Below are 25,116 nucleotides of genomic sequence, written 5' to 3'. Positions count from 1 at the left end.
AGCACATGCTATATATTCGATTTCTCTTGTTCAATAAATATATATAGTTTTGAAGTTTTGTATATAAATAGTGAATAAACGTACATTGATAGTGGCTGCTTGAAGAAAAAAAAAAGAAATAGCTTATATATTAAATCAATATTAGAGAATACACTGTAATCAATAAATATACAAATGGAGCTTAAAAGGACTTTGCTCTTCATATTTCCTGAGTATTTTTTGGATAAGACTCGAGAGTGCTGGGGGAGGGGAACACTTGCGCGTAACTACATACCTTTGATATTGCAACATTGCAACCGGTGCTTCTAAGACCACGCACCGCTACTGCTGTGTATTATGCCTTCTCTTACCCTAGGTGGTTCGAATGTGCAGAGATACGTGAATAAAAAACAGATGATGGATTTATCAAAGCCAACGCATCTTCCTAATAGAACTGGAAGAAATTTTATGGAAAGATTGACCGGTCCTGAAGTCCTTAATCTTGAGTTCAGTACAGTGAAACCTGTCTGGCCACCATCGGTTCCATTGAAAAATGGCCAACTTAGACAGGTGGCCAACTTACAGAAAATAAGTGATTGGTGTATTTTTAGAATAGGATTTCTAGTATTACATCGTTATAAAATTTTAATAAGCAATATCATGAGAGCTACTTTTAAATAATGTATGTAGAGAAATCATAATACACAGTACTAGAAAAAAATACTACAGTATATTTAATATATGTGCCTTTTTCTTCCGGAAAACTAGTCTGGTACACTGAATTATTCGGACGGAAAACACAATCACACAACCATAAAATCGAAACATATGTACGCAGTTTTTTGAAATTGATAGTGTAGCACACTGAGTTATTCAGATTGAAAACAAGAAAAGCGAAATTATAAATTCAATAATTTATATGCAGTTTATATATATATATATATTTTTCGGCAGTGATTCTGTAAATACCTTTCGAAAAGTAGCAAAGCAGTAACTAATAACAAATTTAATTACGGTGGTTCATCCTACTTTTTTTTTCACATATGCACATTCTAATTTTGTAGTATGTTAATGAGCTACAAGTGTTTCCCTTGAAGCAAAAGATGTTTCGAGAAAATCTTAAGGGAATTCATACTTGAAAACCTCCGCTACCTTTCGACAAGCCGTCAGGTGCCAATAAATCACAATTGAGATGGTTAGATTTAACCTTGAGAATTTTCCGGAATTACTAAAGCTTCCCACTGATGAAAGGAGCCGATATAACTAATGGTTTTACCAAAACAGACAGTGTAAACAAATACGTACGACCATTTCCTGAATTCCTGTACGTGCGTTTTCTTATTCGCCACTCTTCACCACCCCTTTGTCAGGGTAGTGTTCTGGCCATTGACCTCCAAGAATAAATCGTGGGGATCTATGTTTCTCTGTGTCCAGTAACAAACACAGAACATTTGGCTCTCGTACGAGAATACGAAAGAGTTCAGAAAAATATCAAAACGTATTCGCGTGGTCAAGATACACTGATAAATTTATCAATAGCAACATAGGATAAACATTGCTTCAATGCGGCCAACTTCCAAGATAGACAGGTGGCCAACTTACAGAGTAATGAGTAATGAATGTCTTATGGGAAAATTCAGATTCAAGACGACCAGGCCAAGATAAGCAGGTGGCCAAGTTAACAGGTTTCACTGTAGTTCCATACGTAAATTACGTTCATTCCACTTCATAGCGTATTGAGCTTACTTATGTAGCATTTTCAGAATTGAATATTTTCATGAATACCAATGCTGTTAAGATTAAATATAATAAGCAATTTGTTTTAGAAACCATTGAAACAAATGTTATACTCTAGAGGTTATATAATTCACATGAAACTTTTGCTTTTTGATAATCGTACCCTGTTTACCAGTGATGTACTAACGAGTTCGCATTGCGGGGTCCCATTTAAGTTTCGTAAATTTTCTTACTGTTAAAATTATGACTTAAAAAATATGGGATTGCAACTGTCTCATTTTGTGCCTGTGACAAGATCCAAGCGATTATTCAGTAAACTAAAAGCCAACAGAACATATTCTGACCAGGCAATACATTATAATCACCTGCTAGCGGACTTAAGAACAGGTCACAGCAAAACCGCTCGACAGACAGTGACAGGGATCTCAACTAAGTGTAATAATGCTTGTACGTTGAATACGATATATCAGATTTTGATAGGGTGGCCAGACGGCTGGAAATGAGAATTTTGGAAACAGCGCGACTTGTTTTCGCAATCTACCTTGCTTAGTGTCGTCCAGACGTGGGAAAAGAACAGTGAAATCATCAAACCAAACCACAAGTGGGGCGGCCACAGTTGTTAAAATATCAGAACTCATCGACTCGAGGTTCGTATAACAGGATAGAGCTAAAATTGAGGTACAATTAATAAGACTACGGTTGTGTGATCACACTCATACTTGACACTTATGTACCTCCGTGGCTGACGTCCCACACGTGTACCATGCTAACCTCACGGCATATCGATAACGACTAAAATGGGCATGTGTCAATCGTTATTTATCCGCAGATCAATGGCACAACATTACATATTCTGAAGAAACAGTCCTATATTTCATCACATTAGGGTCAGAATCCGTCGTTTTCCAGGGAACAGCTACTAGACATGTAGAATACTGATGAGACTGGTGGTGGATCACTTATGATTTGAGACCTTCACATGATTACTCATGGGCCCAGTAGTGCGTGTGGTGTGCATCATGACAGCTTTCATTGTTGATCATGTACACTCACTCATGTCAGCGATATTTCCAGCTGGGAATGGAATCTTGTCACAAGACCATCGTTGTGCAGTGGTTCGAGGAGCACTGGTGAATTTCAGTTTTTGTGATGGCCTCCAAACTCACCAGATCTTAGCCTAATTAAACACATTTGGAATGTCATTGAACGTAAGATTAGTTTTCATGGCAAGCCGCATAATTGCTGTCCTAAGAGCCAAAAGTGGAGATAGATATTTAGTAGGCAGTCATAATGCTCTGGCTGGTCAGTGTATATTCGTAGCATAATGTCGTAGAGGATTGAGGTTCTTTTCAATCCTGATACATTCAAAACCAGGAAAATCACCATGTTGACATTGGCAAAAGAGTTCCGAATTCTTCTAATGGTTCACCCGTTTGGAAAGTAGTGAGCAGCATCAAAAAGTTTTGACGAATTTTCATATTAGTTGTGAACATTGCATGTATTAATTGTAGGGAAAAAATGGTTCTCTTAACTTCTTTAGTTCATGCAACTGCTTAAAATGTGTATTTTTGCATAATATGAGCAAAAAGTGAATAAATAGGTTAATATATTCTCTATAAATTATACGTGCCTTCATGAACATCTATAAGAGGGGAAGGTCTGTTTGACATTTTTGCGGGGAGGCCCGTGCATTCTTAGTTACGCTACTGCTATTTACTTTCGCAAAATCAAATTTTCCTTTGAAAGCCGTGACATTACATGTCAATCACAAAGGAAAGCAATGGTTATGCTCCAATAATTGTGGAGGTCAGCAAATCGTATGACAATATTTGAATAAATGGAAAGTTAAGAAACGGCTTTTGGCTGGAAAGGTGAAAAATAGCTATTTTTCTCAGTCTCTTTAAGATGAAATGCAGCAAATTATAGAAGCCAAACAATTTATCACAAATTTAATACAACCTCCAAGGAGGCTTTATGGTGGACAAACGCCGTGTGCGTAGGTTTTCTCGTTTCCCACTTTAATCGTTCCACCATTATCCATGTCATCAGTCTCCCTTAGCCTTGGTAGGACGTTAAAAATTTGATCTCTATTGTAGGATGTTACCAACGTCCTTGGTTCTTGTTAGTAGTACAGGAAAACAAATATCTAGGCTTAATTCCTAGCTAGGTGGGGTCATTTGAGGTATTAAATCAGGGGTGAATGGGCTGTTTCTCTCAGTGTTCTGTTTGGTGACAGGATATTAGGGGTTGGGTTGAAACTGGTAATTGGGATTAAATACTTCATAGGCAAGAAGGAATAATTTAGCTTGAATACGTGGGGTATTTTCGTGCGTATGATATATTACTACTGATACAAAGTATTTTGACTTAAATAGTATCAGAAAATCAGATCATGGACAAAGGTTCATCATTAATTAACAATGACAAAAATATCCGGATACAGGAGTTAGTACTGTAAACATATTGCAACTTCGTATTTCGATTATTCCGTGATCCACTGTCTAATATCTTATCCTTCCAAATGACTGAAAGTAAATATTAAATACACGAATGATGATGTTTCTACCTCAAGCTTCTAAAGCTTCTAATCTGAAATGAGTTAATTGCAGTTTTAGAAACCTTAGTGTAAAAATGAACATGTACATGGATTCAAATAATGAACTAAATATGAATTTCATAAATTCCTAACAATTTCTGTAAATAATTGGCCAGTCCTTGTTACTTTTAAAAACTTAATTGAAAAGTTGGGTCACGTGCTTCCGAATTTTAGAATTGTTTTCGAATACGGTGAACTTTCTATTAATCGTACGCGGTTTATTCATGTAAATTTTGTTAAATTTGATGCGCATTAAATTAAAAATTAATTTCCCATACTTGTGTCCTGTAGACTAAGAGACGGAGGAGTAAATTGGTGGAATGAAAACGTAAAGAAAGCTACCAGAGAAGACCCACGGACTCAGTTAACCACTACATTCACTTGGCCTGAGATCGAACTTTTACTTCAATATAATACTGGAAATATTTGTTTTAAACATACATTTTTCCGTGGTTTATTAGCTGTAATTCAGGTATTTCGTTGAAATAATCTACATATTGATAACACTTATCTTCTGATTCATGTCCTAAGATAGGTTCTAACCCACTTATCTAGCATCTGAGTAAGACGTTCAAGAGACTTGCCAGGTATTTACCTTTCAATCGATGTACGAAAAACTGGAAATTAGAGAATTGAAGTTCAGGTGTATTTAAATATGTAATATTAGGAATCAAGAAAGAATGCAGCATACAAGTGTTCAGTAGCTTTAGTACAAAATGCTGCATGTTTCAGTTCCTTCGTCGTGAAAGCAGTTTTTCGTGCAGTGTTAAAACGTCATTCTTGAGAGGGAATGGATAAGTTTTCGTTAACATAAGTTATGTATTGAGATTACAGTTTTGCAAGGCGGAAAAAAAAATGTATTTGCTAACACTAATGACGAATTAGATGCTAGAGTCGTTCTGAAAGATTTTAATGCTATTTTTTTTTCTTTCTTTGCAGAAACGACACCAAAGAAGACGTGTTCGTCCATCAAGTAAGTTTTACTTATTTCTAGTATATTCAGTTAATTATTTATAGCTTGTTGTTGCCACTTAAATGCTAGGAAATATGTTAACGGACAAATGAGACTACCAAATGCAAAACGCAGTTCATGCAAAATGTAAAGAGTAACCGGTAATGATACATTCTGTAATCATATCAGATAGTACGAAAGACACAAACTACTCGCCAAATCTGGTTTGAATTAGTTTTCCCTGAAAATTCACTTTACATAGATAAGATTGGTTTTACATTTAATAGACTTTAAATATGATGGCAATGTCTAGGAATTAAATCCAAATATTTGTGTATAAGTAGTGCAAGAAGATACATAGAGATATCTGGATGAGAATTCTAAGGGACTGTCTGAACTTCCTTGTGCCTTTTATTATAATTTCATCACCTGTTCTACAATCCAATTGACTGTCGTAAATAGAAATAAAGTAATTTTAAAGCTGTAAGGGTAAGAAGGGTTCGAGTGTCGAAGGTTAAGAAATTAAATGTCGACTAAAAGCAGGGAATTATTCAGTTCAAAATCTCTCTGGTCGTGAATTCTGTCGAATTTGAAAGCTTAAAATATATAAACGATAATCATGCCTGTTCTGTACGGTTACGAAACATGGTCACTTTGAGAGAAGAACGTAAAACTAAAAGTATTCCAGAACAAGATCCTGAAGAATATTCGGACCCAAGAGGAACTGGAATTGGGAATGGCGGAGACTTCAAAATGAGGTCTGGCAGAAATAGTAAAACAAAGTAAACTAGATCCAGTTGGCTAAGGATAGAAGTCAGTGGAGAGCTTTTGTGAACGCAGCATTGAACCTCCGGGTTCCGTAGGCCATAGAGTGAGTTCGGGCTCGTGTCCTGCCAGTCACGTCCAGTCACTAGAGGAATGTTGGGGTAATAACTTTAGTTTTGTGGCTGAATTTTTACTTTCCATTGAGAATGTTCATATAAGAGTAGCTCATAGCAATTGTATGTATTTAATAAAGATTCGAGTAAAAGTTGTGTTGTTTTTAATGTGTTTTGGTACTAAATGCCAGTACGTGTTTTACTTCGTGGCCGAGGACAAACACGCATGTTTCCTGTGCTCCTTACAAAACCTTAGTAGTTCGGATCATACTTTTAATCATTAATCTCCTGTTTGTCTCCTTATTCAAGTCGGACGTTAAACTTATTTGGTCTAGGAATTAATTCGTGCGGGTGGACAAGAGATGGCGCAACGAACGGAGCGTCCCACAGTTCCGTGTATCCACACATGTGTTGCAAACCCCTGTCATCGCGTATCGTTCGTAGTATAGGGCAGTGGATGAAAGCGTCAACAACACCAGTTTGTAGTTAAGTGAACATGGCGCAATTTGTGCCTGATAAAGTGTTTTTGCGGGGTGTCCTGCTGCATTACTTTAACATGCAGAAAAGTGCAACTGAAAGTCATCGTATTTTGGTGGAAGTGTATGGTGACCATGCTCTAGCTGAGCGAACGTGTCAGAAGTGGTTTGCACGGTTTAGAAGTGGTGATTTCGGCTTGGCAGACCAAGAGCGAGCTGGACAGCCAAAAAAAAATTTCAAGACGAAGAATTGACAGCATTGCTCGAGCAGGATTCGTGTCAAACGCAGGAACAACTTGCAGCAGCATTAGGCGTTGATCAAACAACAGTCTCCAAACGCTTGAAAGCCATGGGAATGATTCAAAAGATGTCACATTGGGTTCCACATGAATTGAAAGACAGAGACGTTGAAAGACGAAAAACCATTTGCAAATTGCTGCTTCAACGACAGAGCAGAAAGGGGTTTCTGCATCGAATTATTACGGGTGATGAGAAGTGGATCCATTACGAGAATCCTAAACGAAAAAAGGCCTGGGTGAAACCAGGTGAACCAGGTCCATCACAACCAAAACGAGATATTCACTGTGCAAAGGTTATGCTGTGCATATGGTGGGATATGAAAGGTGTGGTGTACTATGAGCTGCTGCAACCGGGTGAAACTATGAATGGAGAACGTTATCGACGACAATTAATGCGTTTGAAGCAAGCTCTGGCCAGAACACGACCAGAATGGGAGAACAGACATGATAAACTTATTGTTCAACATAATAACGCTCGCCCACATGTCGCAAAACCGGTCAAAACCTATTTAGAAAATGTAGGATGGGAAGTTTTACCCCACCCGCCGTATTCACCAGACGTTGCTCCTTCGGACTACTACTTGTTCGATTGCATGAACAACGATTTGATTGGACAGCGGTTTACTTCTTCAGAAGATATCGAAACATGGGTCTCTGACTGGATCGCTTCCAAGGATGAGGACTTCTTTCGCCACGGAATCCGTACATTGCCTGACAGATGGGCGAAAGTGGTGGCTAGCGATGGACAATATTTTTCTTAAGGTATTTATGTATTTTGTGTTTGTACTACAGCTTCAATGTGTGCGTACCAACCGCACGAATTAATTCCTAGACCAAATAGATCAATAAATGAACTCAAATACCGAGAGGCTGTAATAAACGAAATGAAAATGATTAAATGCTGGCTGCATTAATCCTTGCAGTAAACTGGTAACTACTTAGTTTTCCTCAGTAAGTTACCAGATCCTTACTACAATTATCAATTTGCATTCAGTTAGTAGTTTCTATAAACAGTTAACTTTTTCTTGTTTCTATGTCGTGTCTGATTTATAAGTGTAATTTCTTACATTTCAGTCAGCCATAATTAAAAACAACCCCAAGAAAGCAGTTCGCAGTGTTGGAGACGGCGAGATCGTAGAATTTGATGTTGTTGTAGGCGAAAAAGGAAATGAAGCTGCCAATGTAACTGGGCCTAACGGTGAAGCAGTCAAAGGATCTCCATATGCTGCGGACAAGAGACGTGGTTACCGCCAGTGGTTCTATCCCCGTCGCCGCCCCAGACAAAGGCCAAGAGAAGGTAACTAAGTTGTATAGTTCTCAAAAGGAAGAGGGGGGAGGAGGAATCTCACCTCCTTGCCCAAATCTTCGTTAAATATTTATAAATATCAGTTTTATCCATATAACGTTTTGACATGAGCTAGAAATGAGTAATTCAGGCCTCATAGTTGTCTGGTCTCCTGTAAATAGTTGAAAAGTGACTAAAAGCACACGAAAAAGTAACCAAAATATAATCATGCCCCTTTTTTCCTTTGCCAATTTCTCCATCACCTCTTTTTGTTTTGTTTCATCTTTTAAGTATTTTTGAGCTTCCTCCTTTCTTAGGTTTTCTAAGTATGATTTGTAGTTACGGTAAGCAGACTTAGTAGATGTAAGAAGTTTGAGTAAGTGGAACAAGTTCTGGCCTATTTCCGAATTTCTTCATCTTAGACATTATATTTAACTTAGCATTGAGTTCTCAAAGCCATGAAATATTCAAATTCATCACCTACTCGTAAAAAGAACATACAAAAAGCATAATAGAAGACTATCATGATGAACCACACAAATACATACACACGCGCGCACACAACGTTGAGCGGAGCGTTAACTATTACGAGAGAAAACTAAAAGACTATTATGATAGAAGAAAGAATACACAGAAGGGTTCTCAACCCCACCTTGAGAGCTTAAGCATCTACCAACCATCCACTGTGCTTTAGAAAGAATAAAAGCTGAAGTGAAAATAAAGCTTCAGGTTTCTCATTTGACAGCAAGTACTGAAGCTTTCAGAAGAGTAATGAAAAACAAGTTTGTGCCTTTTTTCATTTATTTTTGATATTTTTCTTAAACTGTCAATGCAAAACATAAATAACACGAAAGTCACTTTACCTCCCAAAAAAAGTAACTTTTAGTGACAAAAAAAAAAAAAAGTAACTTTTGGTGACCAACTTGAAAAAAAAAAGTAACTTTTAGTGACAAAAAAAAAAAGTGACTTGCTATTAGCCCTGGTAATTGACGTTTGAGCAGCTCACTTAATGAAACTGACTGGTAGAAAATTTCCGAAATTCATGTTATTGAACATGTATTACAGTATTTTATGGTGCTGTAGTTGATTTATAAATATGACTCATGTGGATATTTGATCATGATTATACATGTTACTTATTTTACACTTAAAAGCGGTTTTTCACGTTGAGTAATTTTTCAAGTTACATTTGTTGTAAAATAGGAATCCGGGTAGTCGTAGATTAATGGAAGGTCAAGCAGTTCTAATAGTATTTAGTAAATTCTGTTAGGGTTAAAACATATATTACCTTTCGATCATAACTGCATTCAATAGCAAAGATCAATAAAAATTTTTTAGCTCAGTTGCAGCAATTGTTTTTTTCTTTCTTCATTACATTGCGTATTAAATATACTTAACGAATTTCTTACCGTATTTAACTCCCATAATGAACTGCAGGGTACGAGAGCGGAGAAGGCAAGGGTGATGATGGCTCTGGTGAAGTTCGTGAAGGAGGCCAGGGCCAGGGAGGACCTCGACGCTACAGACCTCGTCGACGTTTCCAACCCAATTACTACAACAGACCACGAAGACCACCACCCAACAGGGACAATCAACAGGATGGAGTAAGTCTTCCTTACACTTTCTTTTATCATCCCTCTAACCTAAAAGGGTCTTACGAAATTGTAGAACGTTAAACTAAGGATTTAATTCTTTCCCCATTACGACATTCCATAAGATTCGTAATTCGTGAAATTCACTCAGATTTTAGTTGTGAAACAATAAATTTATCAGATTAGATGCATCTAAGAAAACAAATTGATTCACCATTTCTAAAGCTTGTTACTGAACACACATGGAGTAAAGTAGGGATCGGGCCAGTATTGATAAGAATTAACACATCACGCCAATTAAACGATCGATATATTTAATTCCTTGTATGTGTAGCCTGCGGCACAACAGCTACTTAAGTTTTATTCGGATAACAATGAAACTTCTTGCGCAATCGTGATATTGCAACTGTTAAATACTTCATCAGTTTCTTTTAATTATTATTCTAGAATTGCATTGAATTTGTACACATAAAACAACCGAATATTCAATTTTTTGAGCATGTAACATTTGTGTGAAGCTGACAACCGGCAATGAAATTTGTACCATATAGTCGTGGGGAGAATTGTCATAGCAATTTAAAATATTTTTTGTCCTAGGAATTTGGAAGTTTTTCTAATATTTGCAGTTAGAAAGTAGCTGCCCGGTTTATAATTTAGATATTGACTTACTAATCAATTTTTTAAACTTAGTTTACGATCTGCATGTTCACTGTTCACATTAGATTAATAATTGTTATAAATAGGAATTTACGAGGAAAATTTAAGTAACTCCTGAAACCCTTGTCTGATTTTAAAGTTGCATGTGTTAAATTCATTCTTCTTGAATATATTCATTACATGTACAAATGTTCATTCTCAGGGTGAAGTGAAGGAAGTTGACTACGAAGGTGGCGAAGGACGTGGACGTGGTCGTGGTCCCCCACCTCGCAGATTTTTCCGACGCAATTTCCGTGGAGGCAGACCTCCACCTCGTCGACCACGCAGTCAGGATGGACAGGCAAGTATTACAGATTGAATATTTTGAGTAACACCGTAGTTTTAAGAAGTACCAACTCGGATAGTTGACTTAGAAAGAGCAAAACCAGAACGTAGTTTTAAAATTACTACTGGTGCAAGATTTGAAATCATTATTGATGTGGTTGACATGTCTTCTTATATATTTTTAAAATTGTGAAACTACCTAAAATGAGTATTACTACATTGTAGTAGGAAAAAAGAGATCATTAGCAATGTACATTACTGTCAAAGGTTTTCGAGTAGTTTAATTTGAATTGTAACCAAGAAAAAAATTCTAGCTCCTGGAAAGTAGTTGATAGTTCTCTAAATTACATATACTGTTCTCAGTTTGAATACTGTTAAGGTTTAAGTTACTTCGAAATTCGAATTTACCTCATCTATTTTGAGATGCCATCAACCACTTGTAGACCTTTTCCTCAATAGTTTCAGAACCTCTAAGGCTCAGTCCTGTTCTTTAGTAACTACAAATCATACAAATGATGTCAGCATAAACCATAGGAAATTCCTTTAAAAAAAAAATCACAATTTCTAAAGCTCATTTCGACGTAGCACAATCCTATTTTACCTTTTCTCGAGCATAAAATTAAAAGCTTCATTTTTTCTTTCTTCAGTGCTGAAATGTATTATTTAATCTAAACTTAAATGAACGAATGAAAATACCCGACCTGTGTGTGTATACATATATGCAGAGCGGAAGAAATTATATTCTCAAAAGCATAAATAAACCCCACACAGTTCGGTTACATTCTACACAATCTGCGGAGTGGCAGCTCTGGACAATAACTATGATGACTGGTACACCTACAGGAAAACGGCAACATTGTGGTTATAAACAGATCTGGGAAGGCCACATATTACGTCAAGTACTAAAGATTGTACTATCATATTGCCTAGTATAAAAATAGGAGTTTTACCACATCCAAAATCAAATCTGAATTCAATCGTTGCCACACTGAGATTTCAGTTCGAAATTAAAAGCTTTAGATTGTGAGAATTAGCATGCGGAAACCCCTGGGATAAACTCAAATGTTATGAAGCATAGAAATTGGGAAATTGAGTAATGGGGACGTGTGATGTTGGGTTAGTACAGATTTTGAATATTCGTAGTGTCAAATGATTACAGGCTTTCCAACGCTAATGAAGAAAAAAATCACTACGAAAAAATATAGGTTGTTTCGTAAAGCTTTGAAAAAGGAACATTTGTTATCCAATGGGTAGAAATAAATCACATGGAAATTACACCACTTGTTATATGAACGTACATTCTACTCTAAATATAACTAAATGGGTAATTATCTCGTTGCAAAATTTCATAAGACTTTTAGTGTTTTCGTACGTAACTCACCAGTGCTAAGCAACGACCGTAAGGAAAGTGTAAAAAGGATCTGTATCAGAAAATCAGTGTAAGTCTCAGATTGTGAATAATTTCACTTGCAACATCCTATCATTTCTGTTTATTATTACTATTCAAATAATATACAGAATTTGTAAAAAGCAATACAAAATTAATTTTTAAAAATCACAAAACACATGATACAAAGAATTGGTTTAAGTATCTAAATACACAATTGCACACACAACTTAGTGCATCTAAGGAAATATATACAACAGTAAAAGTATCAGTTACACTTTTGTTTTCTTCAGTGCCTCAATATGCTCATTTGCCATTTAACTGTATATTGTTTGGTATAATTATCTTTCGACAGTAAGCAGGAAATGACGAAACACAGAAGTCTCCAGTTAACCACCCAACTGGATATGAAAGGCCCTCCAACAACCCACAGCTTATTTCCTTGTTATTTTCACAAGTGGAAGTAAGTGCCACAAAAATATATAGGTTTCGTTAAAATATAGGAGTTTATAGGAAGAGACGCAAATATATAGGAAATATAGGAGCATTGGAAAGATTTAAAAAAAAAAAAAAATCCTAATGCGCGAAAGTTACGTTGAAGTCCTTTGTGGTTCAGAATAAAATAAATATTCAGCACCAATGGCAGTCATTGAATTTTGAAGTAAGTTCGCTGTTCCCTCAGGATTGCGTTCAGTTGGTGAAATCACTAAAATTGATGAATGACCCAAAATACTCATCGAAACTTCGTTCTAACTACCGTGAAAAGAAATATGAGTAGGATATCTTTGATAAAACTGCATCTAATGATCTTCCCATCAAAGCTCAATTGAATTCTCCGAAGTTTGTAAATTAAATGCTTCTAGTGGTAAAACATGGAATAGCAAGCAGCTTTGATAAGCGTTAAAGAATTAAGTGAATTAGCAAATAAATCTAACATTAACGTTTGAGACATTTGACTATCAGTGTATGATTAAGTTATTGAAACACTATTGACATATCAGTACTACGATATAAGTTTTTCCATTGTTTTTACATTTAGGTAACAATTATAACATTAAGTAATGTCTTTAGCATGATATACTGACTACATTATTATAAGTATTTTAAATTCACGAAGTAGGAGCGTTTAGAATATATTAAGACGAAATTGATATAATCTGTTGATAACGATCTGTAAAAATACACAAAATACGGCTTGAATTTTTTTTTTCGAATGTTCGTAAAATATATATAAATTGGTATACAGATTATATGCTTAAGATAATGTTACTATTACTGCTAATGTAGAATAAATATGAAAGCATGGCAATAGATAATTTTCATAAATGTAAATTATCAATGATTTTTGTAACGTAATGTGTTTTGTTTTTTTTAAAGAACGTGAGCGAGAGTGACTCTCGAGATAACCAAGGTGGTCAAGGTGGACCTGCAGGACGCCCTCCCCGCCCTCGCTATAACCGCCGCATGCGTCGTCAACCACGTGGTCCTCCTCGCAACAGCCAGAGTGATGCAGAGAAACAAAAAGTAAGATTTAGTAACAAATGAAAATTAGATAGTTGAAGAGTTATTTCCTTGAATATTTAATGTGCTAGTGGCAAGATGTGGAACTTTCCCCAGTACTAATTGTTCAGATTTAAGTTAGAGAAGTTTTGCTGTTTCCCTAAAATTTCAATGCTTATCACCTTGTAACTCAAACTATTAAATTACTAATTAAAGAGATAAGCATTAATTTGATGGGTGATAAACTAAAACCAACCATTTACAGCAACAAAAATGAGACTTGGACCTACAACTTACCATTAGGTCCAAAGTACATGAAACATACCTAAGCATCAAACCCGATTATTTCGTGCCAAAGATGCGTTAACCATATAGCACTGAGAAATCGTAAACATCGCTTCAACGACCATAAATCTTCGGCAAGTCTTTTTGCAATAAAATTAAAAGTTCATAACGCGAGGCAATTTTGGTATTAATGTTGTCAGGTTCTTTTAAAATGAATAGTAGTAGAGACAGATCAGGCGAACATCTGATTCAGGGCTGTGCTTACCGATGCTCAATATATTTATTCAACTAGCCAAAATAGAATTGTATACATATACAGAATAGTGGAAATTCTGTTGTCAATGCAGACACTGTAAGACATACTTGTGGTTTCATCTAGTCTGTGCTGATAGATACTAAAAGGAAAAAAAAATGGTACCACTCAACAATAGGTCCTCGAAGATATTTGGCATATTTGACCAAATCCAGGTAGTTGTGGGTGGTTCGCCCTTGTTTTCAGTATACCCTGTTAAATTGGAAATAATTCTTTGAATCCTTGGTAAGCATACAGTTAATTTAGAAATAAGATACGGCCGACGTTAGACTTCAGAATCTTAATATGTTTTTAATTTAATAATTCTAGACTGACACAACCATCAGGTCACTTCAGTTTCCACTTAGATTTTTTTTTTTTCTTTCTTTTAATGGTTAGAAAATTCACACTGTTTAAATTTTTAGTCTGACAATTTGTCAGTAGGTATTAAGAATTTAAGAAAAGTATAGTTTTGTATTTCATTCCTCAGTTAGTGAATATTTATTTTTAATAAATTGTAAAGACCCTCGTACACGCACGTGCACGTGGTCATCAAAATTGACTTTTTATTTATTGGTAATAACTGTTGCACGAAATCTAGTTTTCTCTAAGTGTATAGGAACCAAACTGTTAGTACGCACTATTTCGAAACAAAACTGTCTATATTTTGTGATATCAATGTCAATTCGGTTCATTAAGCTATATTTTTTTAGTCCCATTGATGTTTCTCAAAGCTTTAATTTTCTTTCTGAAGTGTTTCCCTATCCAATTAGTTTTGTTCCTGGAGTATTTTCTGCATGCTTCATTTAAAACAAATTTGCATGTTTACATGTGCATGTTCTTACTATTTCAGCCTGAGGAGTCAGAGATTCCACCCCAACCTGCAGTAAGTAAAATCTCTTTATCTTGTATTACTGGGGTGAGCTTCAAGTTAAACAAGTCGCCCACATTAAAAAATAAAATAAAATAAAATAAAAAAGCTTGTTAGGCTTCTAATATAGTTAGCTTTCAAGTGTTGCCGCAAATTTACGTGTTAAGGCGAAATGTTTTTAACCTTCTATGTTCGTTTCATTCCGATAGGTTAGTCAGTAAACTAGATTCTGAAAGTTTACTTCGCAATGGACGCTATAAGGTACATTTCCTATTATAGTGCAAAAAGCATATCCGTCCGGGAGTAATGCTACTTACGCAAACCTCAAAATACTTCAGAGTTACGGGTCACATAAAGGCCTGGGCGAAAAATATTTCGATATATATTGCTAGTTCTTATTATAAAAAGAAGACTCCAGTTTTTGTCAGCCATGCTTATTCTTAAAAGTTCAGTCACTCTAATAGTTGTCGCTAACTTGCAGGCAATGTGCATACGCATTTTTTTGGGGTGGGGTGGAAAGACTGCTAGTATCCGAAAATCATCATTACATATATTTATCTTTGGCTCCTTCATAAGTAACTTACCTCCTGGTGCTCCTTTCCCCTGATTCATCTTCGAAGATTACTTTTTTTTTTTATACATTAGAACAAAAGATCATTCGATAACCCTTTGAATTTTGTAGTATCACTTAAAATTCAGTTTTTGGATCTTGTGTTGTAATATTTCATGAATATTCATCATGGGCCATATATGATGAATAATTAAATGGGAATAAAATAGCAGGAGGTGGAAAAGTTATGAAACCCCAAGAGAGGACAGTAATAGTATAACGTAATAGTAACAACTTCCGAATTCAAGGTTATTGCAGTTTAAATTTGGAAAGCATTCATTCATCATTCTATGAAGCACTAATAATTGCTTTTATATAAGGTGTCCGTGTGTAGTCATACATAAGAAATAAATGAAGAAATCAGTCATTTGTTGCAAATTTTATACCTAGTACATTTTTTGTGTAACAATTTTTGGATATTAGTTTTTATATTTAGACATTTTATGATTAGCACTGGGAAGTAAAAACATGATGCTGTCCAGTTCGTGCCCGATGTTATATGAAAAACTAATTTAAAATGAAACTTCAAATTGCTGTGCAAGTCCTAACCAGGTCAGCCCTTTAAATCCCACCCCTCAATTTAGTGTTTTAATTGGTATCATAGCTTGAATTCGGTTCCTTGCTTACAATCTACTGGTACAAAAAACGTAAAGGAGACAGAAGTGTGCATTAAAAGTCGTAGTATTTTATAGTCAAACAGTAATAAAATATTGCTAATACAGCGTAATTACCAAGTTAGTCAAAATTATTGATCTTGTAAGTTTATGGCGGCGACCAGAAGAATTTCCCTTTACTAGGATTGGAGAACAGGCTTATACAATAACACTGTACATAAAATTTCACATGCTAGGATGCTCTAACTCCTGTGGAAATGTTGCAGTTACTTTGATCCAATAATAAACCTATTTGTATCTCTTAGTGATACTTATTGCATAAGATGACATAAACGAGTTTTCCAATCGTGAAGGGCAAACATGGAAATTGTTCGAAATTATTACCAATTGAGATTCTGTTGGTCATATGTGCATGGGTAGTAATTTTGATAGTAACATTAATAAAATAGTTGTAAATTGCAACTGTTTTTACTAAAGTAAGGACATAAGTTATAAAGGCATTTGTCTGAACCCACCGTGTAATGTGTAGCTAAGTTTTGTTAGAAGCTTTTATTTTGGTTTATATTACAAGCAACCGGTAACGTGAAACAAAATTTTTTTTTTTTACCAAACCAGCAACTACTCATTCACTAGGATTATTAGGATTTTTTTTAAAAAAAAATAATAATTTCAGTAGTTCGAGATCGTTAGTTCTGAGGATTCACTATTCCTAAGATCAACAGTTTAAGCATGGGTCGCAGTGACGGTGATAGGAAGTCGACCATCCTGATATTTTACGGATTTGTTTTTCTTTAATACAGTAGGAATCAGGACAAATTCAGAAAGATGCTAAAAGAATAAAATATGGAGCCTTAGGAGAACCGAAAATTTTACTACTTCAAGCTTTGAAAGAACAAATTAAATGAAGTTCAAGTACTTAAAGAAAGAAAAAAAAAAGTTTATTGGTCGCAGTTAAGGCCAAATTGTGCACATTCAGAATGCAGTTATCGTTAGTGTAGAATTATTGTTCGGTGCTAATGTTTTATTGTTCCAAATGCAGGAAGTTCAACTTACTTACAATAAGAAAGTAAGCTTATATTTGACAAAAATAAAGAACGTCGGGTATAGTAGAGGATAATCAATTGTTTCTTCGAAACTAACCATAAATGATAGTGTTTGCTGTGTTGCGTGTCAGAAGTTGACTTAGTGGAAATTCAGGGATATTAATACCAGAACGTGTATGAATGGTGTAAGTGTAAAAGTAGATTTAGCAATTTTACATTCCGGCTGTGGTAGAGCTTCTGGTGTAGTAAATGGACCCTTTGCTCTGTAATGTATCCTAACATTTCTCTCTCATTAGAGAATCACAGTTCACCTCAGTTCAAAGGAAAACAGTTCAGAATTGCTTTGACCATTGTTTTGTTGTTTACGCTGCAAACGAACATAAACGTAACCAAATTACGGTTCTAATTACTTTCTCAACCGAACAATCTTCTTAAAAATACCAAACATTAATACTGCATATTCTAATTTTTATGAACAAAAATGGTTCCATGTATTAAGTCACCCTGTATTTGTAATTGAGTTGCAGGTATTCCCTTATTGTTGCGATCTGTCCACCTTCCCTCACTTTTTTCCGTCTCCTTGTCGGTAGATTCGTCTTTCACTTCCCTATAATTTTTGTATTTGTCACGCTAGTTGCGTATTCTCTCCGTATTTTTAAATAACGCGAGTAGAGGAATTTGTTGAACTGAGTATCAGTGACTACTTGTTAGTGAAGGTTTTTTATATTGAAGTATTAAAATTACGGTATTTAATGATATCGTCACTTATATATATATATATATATATATATATATATATATATATATATATATATATATATATATATATATATATATATATATATATATATATATATAAGCAACGGGCAACTGAATAAAAGTGTTGTGTAAATAACTGAATTGAGTTCTGTTGTATTCCGTGTGCTGTAGCAAACAATTATTTTCTACTTACGTTGCTGCTGGTTTTAAATTACTGTAAGACCTATATCCGTATCTCCTACCTGTATTTTTAGTAGAGTACCACGTTGAATTTTATTTACATTGAATCTTTTAAAGTTAAGGAAATTAGTCTTAATCTTGATTTTAGCAAAAGCTTTGGTTAAAATATGTTAACGAAAGCATTTTAATACAATAAAAGGCTCTGTATTTCACATAGAACAGTAGATGTATAGTACAAGTGAATGTTAAATTTTTGTAAGACTTCGATCCATTTAGGTGCTACATACGAGTGTTTGTTTCTAAGTGTTATATCCTTTATTTGGCAGATCGTAATAGGGGAGACGCGTAATACTGTGTTGGAGAGTTAAGTGATCATAGCTACTTGAACCTTGTTTGTTCGTAAATTGCAACTAGTTAATAATAGACATCGGATTTTTATGCACTAAATATTCATGATATATGCATGCAACTATGCCGTTAAGTGTGTTAAAATATGCATTAACAATACAATAAAATAGAATACTTTTAAAATATGCAGCGAAGTTGACAAAAGTTTTGTAGGTGAAGTAATAACATCGAAAGTTTCTCGGGATTTCTCTTCAGAATTTTTTATAATTAGTTTATCCCAATTTTTGAAAAAGAAAAAAATTTAAAATGAACACAGTGATATGTGAACACCACAATTTCTAATTTTTCTTTACAATTGTATTTTTTAGTGCATTTACTTTGACGAATCTATTTTCTACAAGTTTCCACTGTATAGAAAATAAGTTCGTTTGTAAGAATTTAACTCCTTCCCATAGTTAGCCTTACAAGATGCTGCTTTAAATTTTCTGGTGTCAGTTTGTGACGTTTGTAGCCAGAAAATGACCTGTTAACAGATGTTACCGGACAACATTTGCAGAAAGGAACAAGTTTAGTATCCATATTTTCTGGCAGATTGGAATATAAGCCTTACAGGTATTTTCCCATTGCTTCAATTGGTTTATAGTCAGAATTTCTGGGAAGAACATACACAATTTCTTTTCCACAGAACATTCGAATTCACCAGGAACTAACTAGAGTTCTTGCTGAACTTTATCAACTAGAGCTAAGCATTTACTGAGCAGTATATCTCGCGTCTCTTGTTTCTGAATTAGTAGATAAGATCTTAGTGGCTCTTACCATTATCAAATTTCTGTTAACGTCTTGACAATTGGACGAGTCTTTGCTCTGCTGATCGGTTGCTAACAATGAGGCCTTCATAAACTAGACATTACTCCATCTTCAATTGCACAAAACCATTCTCTTGCATAGACATTTAAATAATTGAAAATAAAACTTGGATTTATTGCATGCTATAATCATATCTAAAATAAAAACATACAGAATATGCTGAATATATTCTTAAACATATGCATTAACCGGAGGAAGATAACGTTACGTTATAGAAACTTACGAAATATTTTGTTTTAATGAAGTACGTACTCTGGTCAGAAAAATATTTCAATAATTCCAGTCAGCATGGAGGAACTTACTTATATGCACTGTAAAACTATAAAACAAATTCGAGCTGTTTTGTGAGAAACCTCTACGAAATTTCATAAGATGCATATAAGCAAAGTATGCATTTGGATAAAAATTCGATGTCCAGTTATTAGTTATCAACGAGTAGGAAATGTGGATGTGCCCTCAAATACTTCTTCGGAGTGAAGTACAAATAGTGTATCTTAGTGAGTGATATTTGAAAATAAGAGGTAAACTTTAGTTTGAATCACTTATGGTGCTTTAAACAATTTCCAGTCTTCGGGCAGACTAGAGAAATAGCACTTGTCAGGCGTTGATTATAAATAGGTATTAAGATTTTTTTAGGTGTCACATTTGAAATTACGTATAAAATGATTTATGTAGATATCAGTGTATTTGAAAATATTTGCTCTAAAATAATTTTCTGATTTGCGTGAATTAGTAAATGTTAGATTTTTTAAATAGCGAAATTATAAACATTTAATATGAAATCTAAAATAGAATTTGTTTTGTACAAATTTTCAATTGATTGTAACTATTTTTGTGTGAATATAAAGTTCTTATAAAAGGTTTAATATTTTAATTGCTATTGAGAAAGAGCTACCCACGATTTAGTTTTTCCTACAAATCGTATTCTCTCTTTTTCAGGAGGAACACACACAAGCTGTTCAGAACACTACTACAGAAAGCAGTGCCTAAAGCATCATCTATCCAGCACTGTTTTTATTAAAACCTTAGTAGATCGAAGTCAACTTTTTTTCTAACATCATTTTGTGTTAGTGCTTGAAAGCAGTCCTGATTAGAGTGAAAACACCTCCTTGATGCTTGACATATATCTTATTTACCACCAGTTTGTAAAATGACAAGGCTCAAAATGAAACCTCGGATGAGGAAAATTCCTTTGTTTTTTTTAAAAAAATTAGATTGTTGCATGCGTAATCGTGAGGCGGAATTATTTTCTGAAAGATAAATGTAGATGAATTTGAATAATCGTGTACACAATTATTAATTAGGTTTCATATTGATGCTTTGTTATTTTTGTTGTGTTTTTTCCATCTTTTTTGAGAAGTTAATTCTTTTTTGTCAGTGCTAGCTTTATTTTCTAAGCACTGTTCTGTTTTCGTTTCCTTCAACCAGTGGATAAAGATAATTTCAAAACAATGTTACTTGGTGTAAAGGGTTGGGGAGGGTTAATTTTGAGTCTTGCATATCAGTTAGGATGAGTGCCTGTAGCACACAGCTCAGCAGAGAAGAGGTCAATATAATATGGTTTTGGGGGGACTACCCGGTTACAGGATGTCACCAACATATGTCCCGGGTCAGACATTTATTTTAAAGAATAAAACAAAAAGTTTTAAGAAACAAAAGTAACAATTTTTCAAAGGTTGAACATAATTGCAGCTTTGGGGGTGGCGATGTGATTACATCATAATTAACCTCTTCTCTGACACCTTTGTCAGTCCGTCATTGTCATGGTCTGATTTTATTTTTTCGTTGTGTTTCAATTTTTTTCCGGCTGACATGCTGTGTGCTTGAATGGCTCACTTTAGGTCAGGCAGCAGTATTCCCATGCTTGTCCAACAGTGCATGTGTTGAATGCATTATAGTGCACATGTTTGAGGGAATAAAGGAATTTTGAATGTTTGGTGGCCAGTAAGAACCGAAAATTCAAAAAGTCATTTTCCACTATGGCACCAGTGTTTTTAAAAATGCAAAAAGTAGCAATAGATGGTTGGTTAACTTGGGTCAGGGAAGATCTTTCCGGTTGGCGTTCACCAGCCGACCACAAGAAAGAGAAGTACAATTCATCAACTGACCAGCAAAAAACAATGTAAGTGAAAAAACTGAAAACTTTGTTTTGGTCCATTTCGAAGATCATCTTTTTTGGCGTTTAATGGAAGTTTAACAATGTTAAAGGTATTTCATTCACTTCCATTTAGTAAAGTATTTATTGGTTGTTAACATTCAATGTTTGACATTGAAGTGAACAAAGATTGGCAAAATGTCTGCCACATTTGTACAAAAACATAATTTTTCACAAAACATGTGCATTTTGAATAAAGAACTTAAAAATATTCTTGTGTTTTATCTTCAGAATTACTCTAAAACTACTGTACAAGGGTTACTTTGAAAGAAATTTCTATAAAACTGAAATTTAGAGAAGAGAAAGTCGAAAGTTGTAAAAAATAGATAAAAATCTATATACAATTTTTCAAAATATTCTTAACCTTGTCTGAAGAACGGAAAAAATAGTTTCTGGTCTGTGAATTTGCATTAACAACATATTTAATTTCACACGCCTTCGAAGTGATGTCCATGATTTTCATAGAAAGACAGCGAAAGGACCTAAATCTGTTGGAGCAGTCACATTCCACACCATCTCTCCAAATTCTTGGAATGCTTCCTTTGTGTATTTTCCTTCGAGTGTATGTATCTAAACATGCCAAGTGCTATTTAAGCAAGCGTTCTGTTACTACCTTGCACAAGTTCATCTTCGAAGTAACTTTCCTGATTTTTGAAGAACACAGGATCACCCGAAATCTAAGGATCTACAAATGATACTAAAGAATCTACAAAGATTTTTGGATGATTCTGAGTTCAAATATTTCAGGAAAGTCCTCTTCGAGAATGAATTCTTGAAGGAAGCAAACTGAAGATAGGTAAATGATACAAGAAATAATGATCATTGGTACAAGGTGAGTATCGGTTATTCAACAGTAGGTTAGTTACTAACATACTAAAAGGCCACTATCAGTTACATCATGCATACAAAACTATCAACTTCAGTTAACCATCAGGTATTCTTCGATGGTGGTTTGGACAAAAGTTTTTTCATCTATTTAACTTGGAGCCAAACATCTCTTTCTGCACGAACTTCTGTCTGTTCGTAGATAGAACCAGCGTTAGTAACATTGTATTACTTGCGAAGTTGGAATTACAATCAGATAAGTCAACTTTCAGCTGCAATTACTTCACTTTCAGAATGACTCTTATATTTGACTTCGGTTCCAGAATTGTTAATTTCCATTATCGAGCTTTATAAGTACTTACCAAAAACAAAATATAATTAAGTGTTCTTTGATAAGATTACAACGTAGAATATATAGAAAGTCGTATTAACTATTACAGATTTTTAACATAAGTGCGCCACTACTTTCCTATTGGACACACGATGGAACTAATACTTTTCCAAAAGTCCACTTCCACGATATGACATTTCTAAATTTCTCAATGTTGTTTCACGCTCGTCATTGTGAATTTTGCTGTTTATTATATTTTTGGTATAAGAATAGCATTAGCAGACTCCAGCTAAGTAGGGGGGCTTAGAAGTAGTAAATTTTGTAAACTTTGTTTCGGATCAAGTATGGATACTTAACTAAATTCTCTTCTCTGTTAGATACACCTTGTCTCAAAAAGGTTGAGCGCATTCTTTATTGCTGTTTCGAGGCAAAAATTTTCTAAGTCCAACTTCGGGTAAAAAGTAAACCAGGTTCAAACCTCGAAGCCAACCTTTGCAATCGGGAAAAATCTTGCAGATGTGTTTTTCTTCTTTTAAATATAATAAGACTTGTTACCAATTATATATAAAAAAGCAACATTGATTGAAATACTTAATGATACAATATTTCGAAACTGTATTAATGCCAGCACATGCTTGTTTGTCACTTTGCTCTCCATACTTAATGGAATATTTAGATACGTAAACGAATCTTTCCATATGTAAAAGAATGGTGAAAGTTAAGACATAGAACATTATTCTCTCCTGAGTACTAAAATAAAAGTCAAAGTAGAACAAAAACAGCGTTTGCAGTGGATATGAATGTAATTATCTTAAATACCGTTATATATCGCTAGAAGTATTATTCGTGGAGCGCTTGTTAGCTCAGTGGTACGCCGTTGGATTTCAAATCGTAAGGTCGAGGGTTTGATTCCCATCGGAGTCAGTTTTTTTATGAAATTCTATTTTCCGCAATGCATGAAAAATTATATAAAATAATTACATTAAAATACGTCAGTTGTGTGTATATATATATATATATATATATATATATATATATATATATATATATATATATATATATATATATATATATATATATATATATATATATATATATATATATATATATATATATATATATATATAACATATAATCATTGCAGAACATAGTGATTATTATGTTTAAAATATAACAGGTGTTCACAGTACGTTGGTATTCTGATATATGTGAATGTTAAATACAAATTAAGAAAATATCATCGCAATAAATAATGTAGTGTATTTATTTGCAGCTATTTGTCATATAGGGGTTACTTCTGAACATTCGTATTACAGCATGTCATTGATATTCTTAAATTATCCAAGGCATAAAAAGAGGGTATAAACAGAGAATCCAAAGTCGGAACGCTCGCAAGAAATTCATGAACCCCAAAGGTCACGTGAGCAGACTGGAATTGTCCTTATGAAGCATGCCACAGCAGAAGGTGTTTACATAGATTTTCAATTCAATACCTGATATATGCTTTTGAATGTGGAAGTGGTGATGCCTTTGGTCGCTCTCTCTCACTTTCTCGCTCGCTCACTCACTCTGTGTATATATATATATATATATATATATATATATATATATATATATATATATATGAAAGTGGATATGTGTGTGTTTCGACATAATTCTGATATGTCTAGAGCAATTTTAACCATATTTCTTACAATCTGGAAAAGAGTACTGTTGGGATATATATCAAAAATGCTAGAAAAGGATCGATATTAGTATCGAATCCATAGTTTCGTGGTCGCTTAGGTAAACAGTTCTACTTTCAAGTCCAATTAAGCTCCCATTAGCACCCAGGGTGGTTACGTAGCGACAAAAAAATATCGAAATCAACCAATATTAGAGTCGAAGCGTAAGTTTTCAGTGCCGCATTTCCCATTAGTCCAACTAGGTCCGTGCCTAGAGGGCAACATATTTGAAGAGCGCAAAGTTTAAAATTTTAATTTTTTTCGTATGAAAAAGTTAAAAAAAAAAAAAAAAAAAAATCGAGAGCAAATATACTACTTCATGAGCAGTCCTCTTTTACTATTCTAATATATTTAATGATAACGTAAGAAATCTGAAAATAATTCAGAACATGTTTCCCATTTATTTTTTGTTACGTAATTGTAGCTGTAGCATCTAGTGAGTGGTATAAATTCACTAATTAAACATATTCGAATTAAGTTTTATTTGTAAGTTAGGGATCAAGGGACGGAGAAATGTGTAGTTATTGGGGGCGCCGAGCTTCTAAATGCA

At 34.4% G+C, this 25,116-nt stretch overlaps 1 protein-coding gene across 2 annotated transcripts in view; it reads left to right on the top strand.

Moving 5' to 3' along the window:
- Positions 1-21,897, top strand: part of yps (Y-box binding protein ypsilon schachtel) — a 91,180-nt gene extending 69,283 nt beyond the window's left edge. Inside the window, exons 3-9 of one of the 2 annotated variants that reach the window (XM_081737020.1) lie at positions 5,252-5,285; positions 7,992-8,214; positions 9,640-9,806; positions 10,654-10,791; positions 13,540-13,686; positions 15,093-15,125; positions 20,471-21,897. In XM_081737020.1, the coding sequence (XP_081593146.1) occupies positions 5,252-5,285; positions 7,992-8,214; positions 9,640-9,806; positions 10,654-10,791; positions 13,540-13,686; positions 15,093-15,125; positions 20,471-20,521 (793 nt within the window). In that variant the 3' untranslated portion in view covers positions 20,522-21,897. The remainder of the gene's footprint in view (positions 1-5,251; positions 5,286-7,991; positions 8,215-9,639; positions 9,807-10,653; positions 10,792-13,539; positions 13,687-15,092; positions 15,126-20,470) is intronic. The other variant, XM_081737021.1, reaches the window with a different exon arrangement.
- Positions 21,898-25,116: the final 3,219 nt, after the last annotated feature.

Source organism: Thermobia domestica, chromosome 13, assembly GCF_964235325.1.
Source record: "Thermobia domestica chromosome 13, izTheDome1.hap1.1, whole genome shotgun sequence".
Lineage (NCBI taxonomy): Eukaryota > Metazoa > Arthropoda > Insecta > Zygentoma > Lepismatidae > Thermobia > Thermobia domestica.
This window is presented reverse-complemented; position numbering and strand designations above follow the sequence as displayed.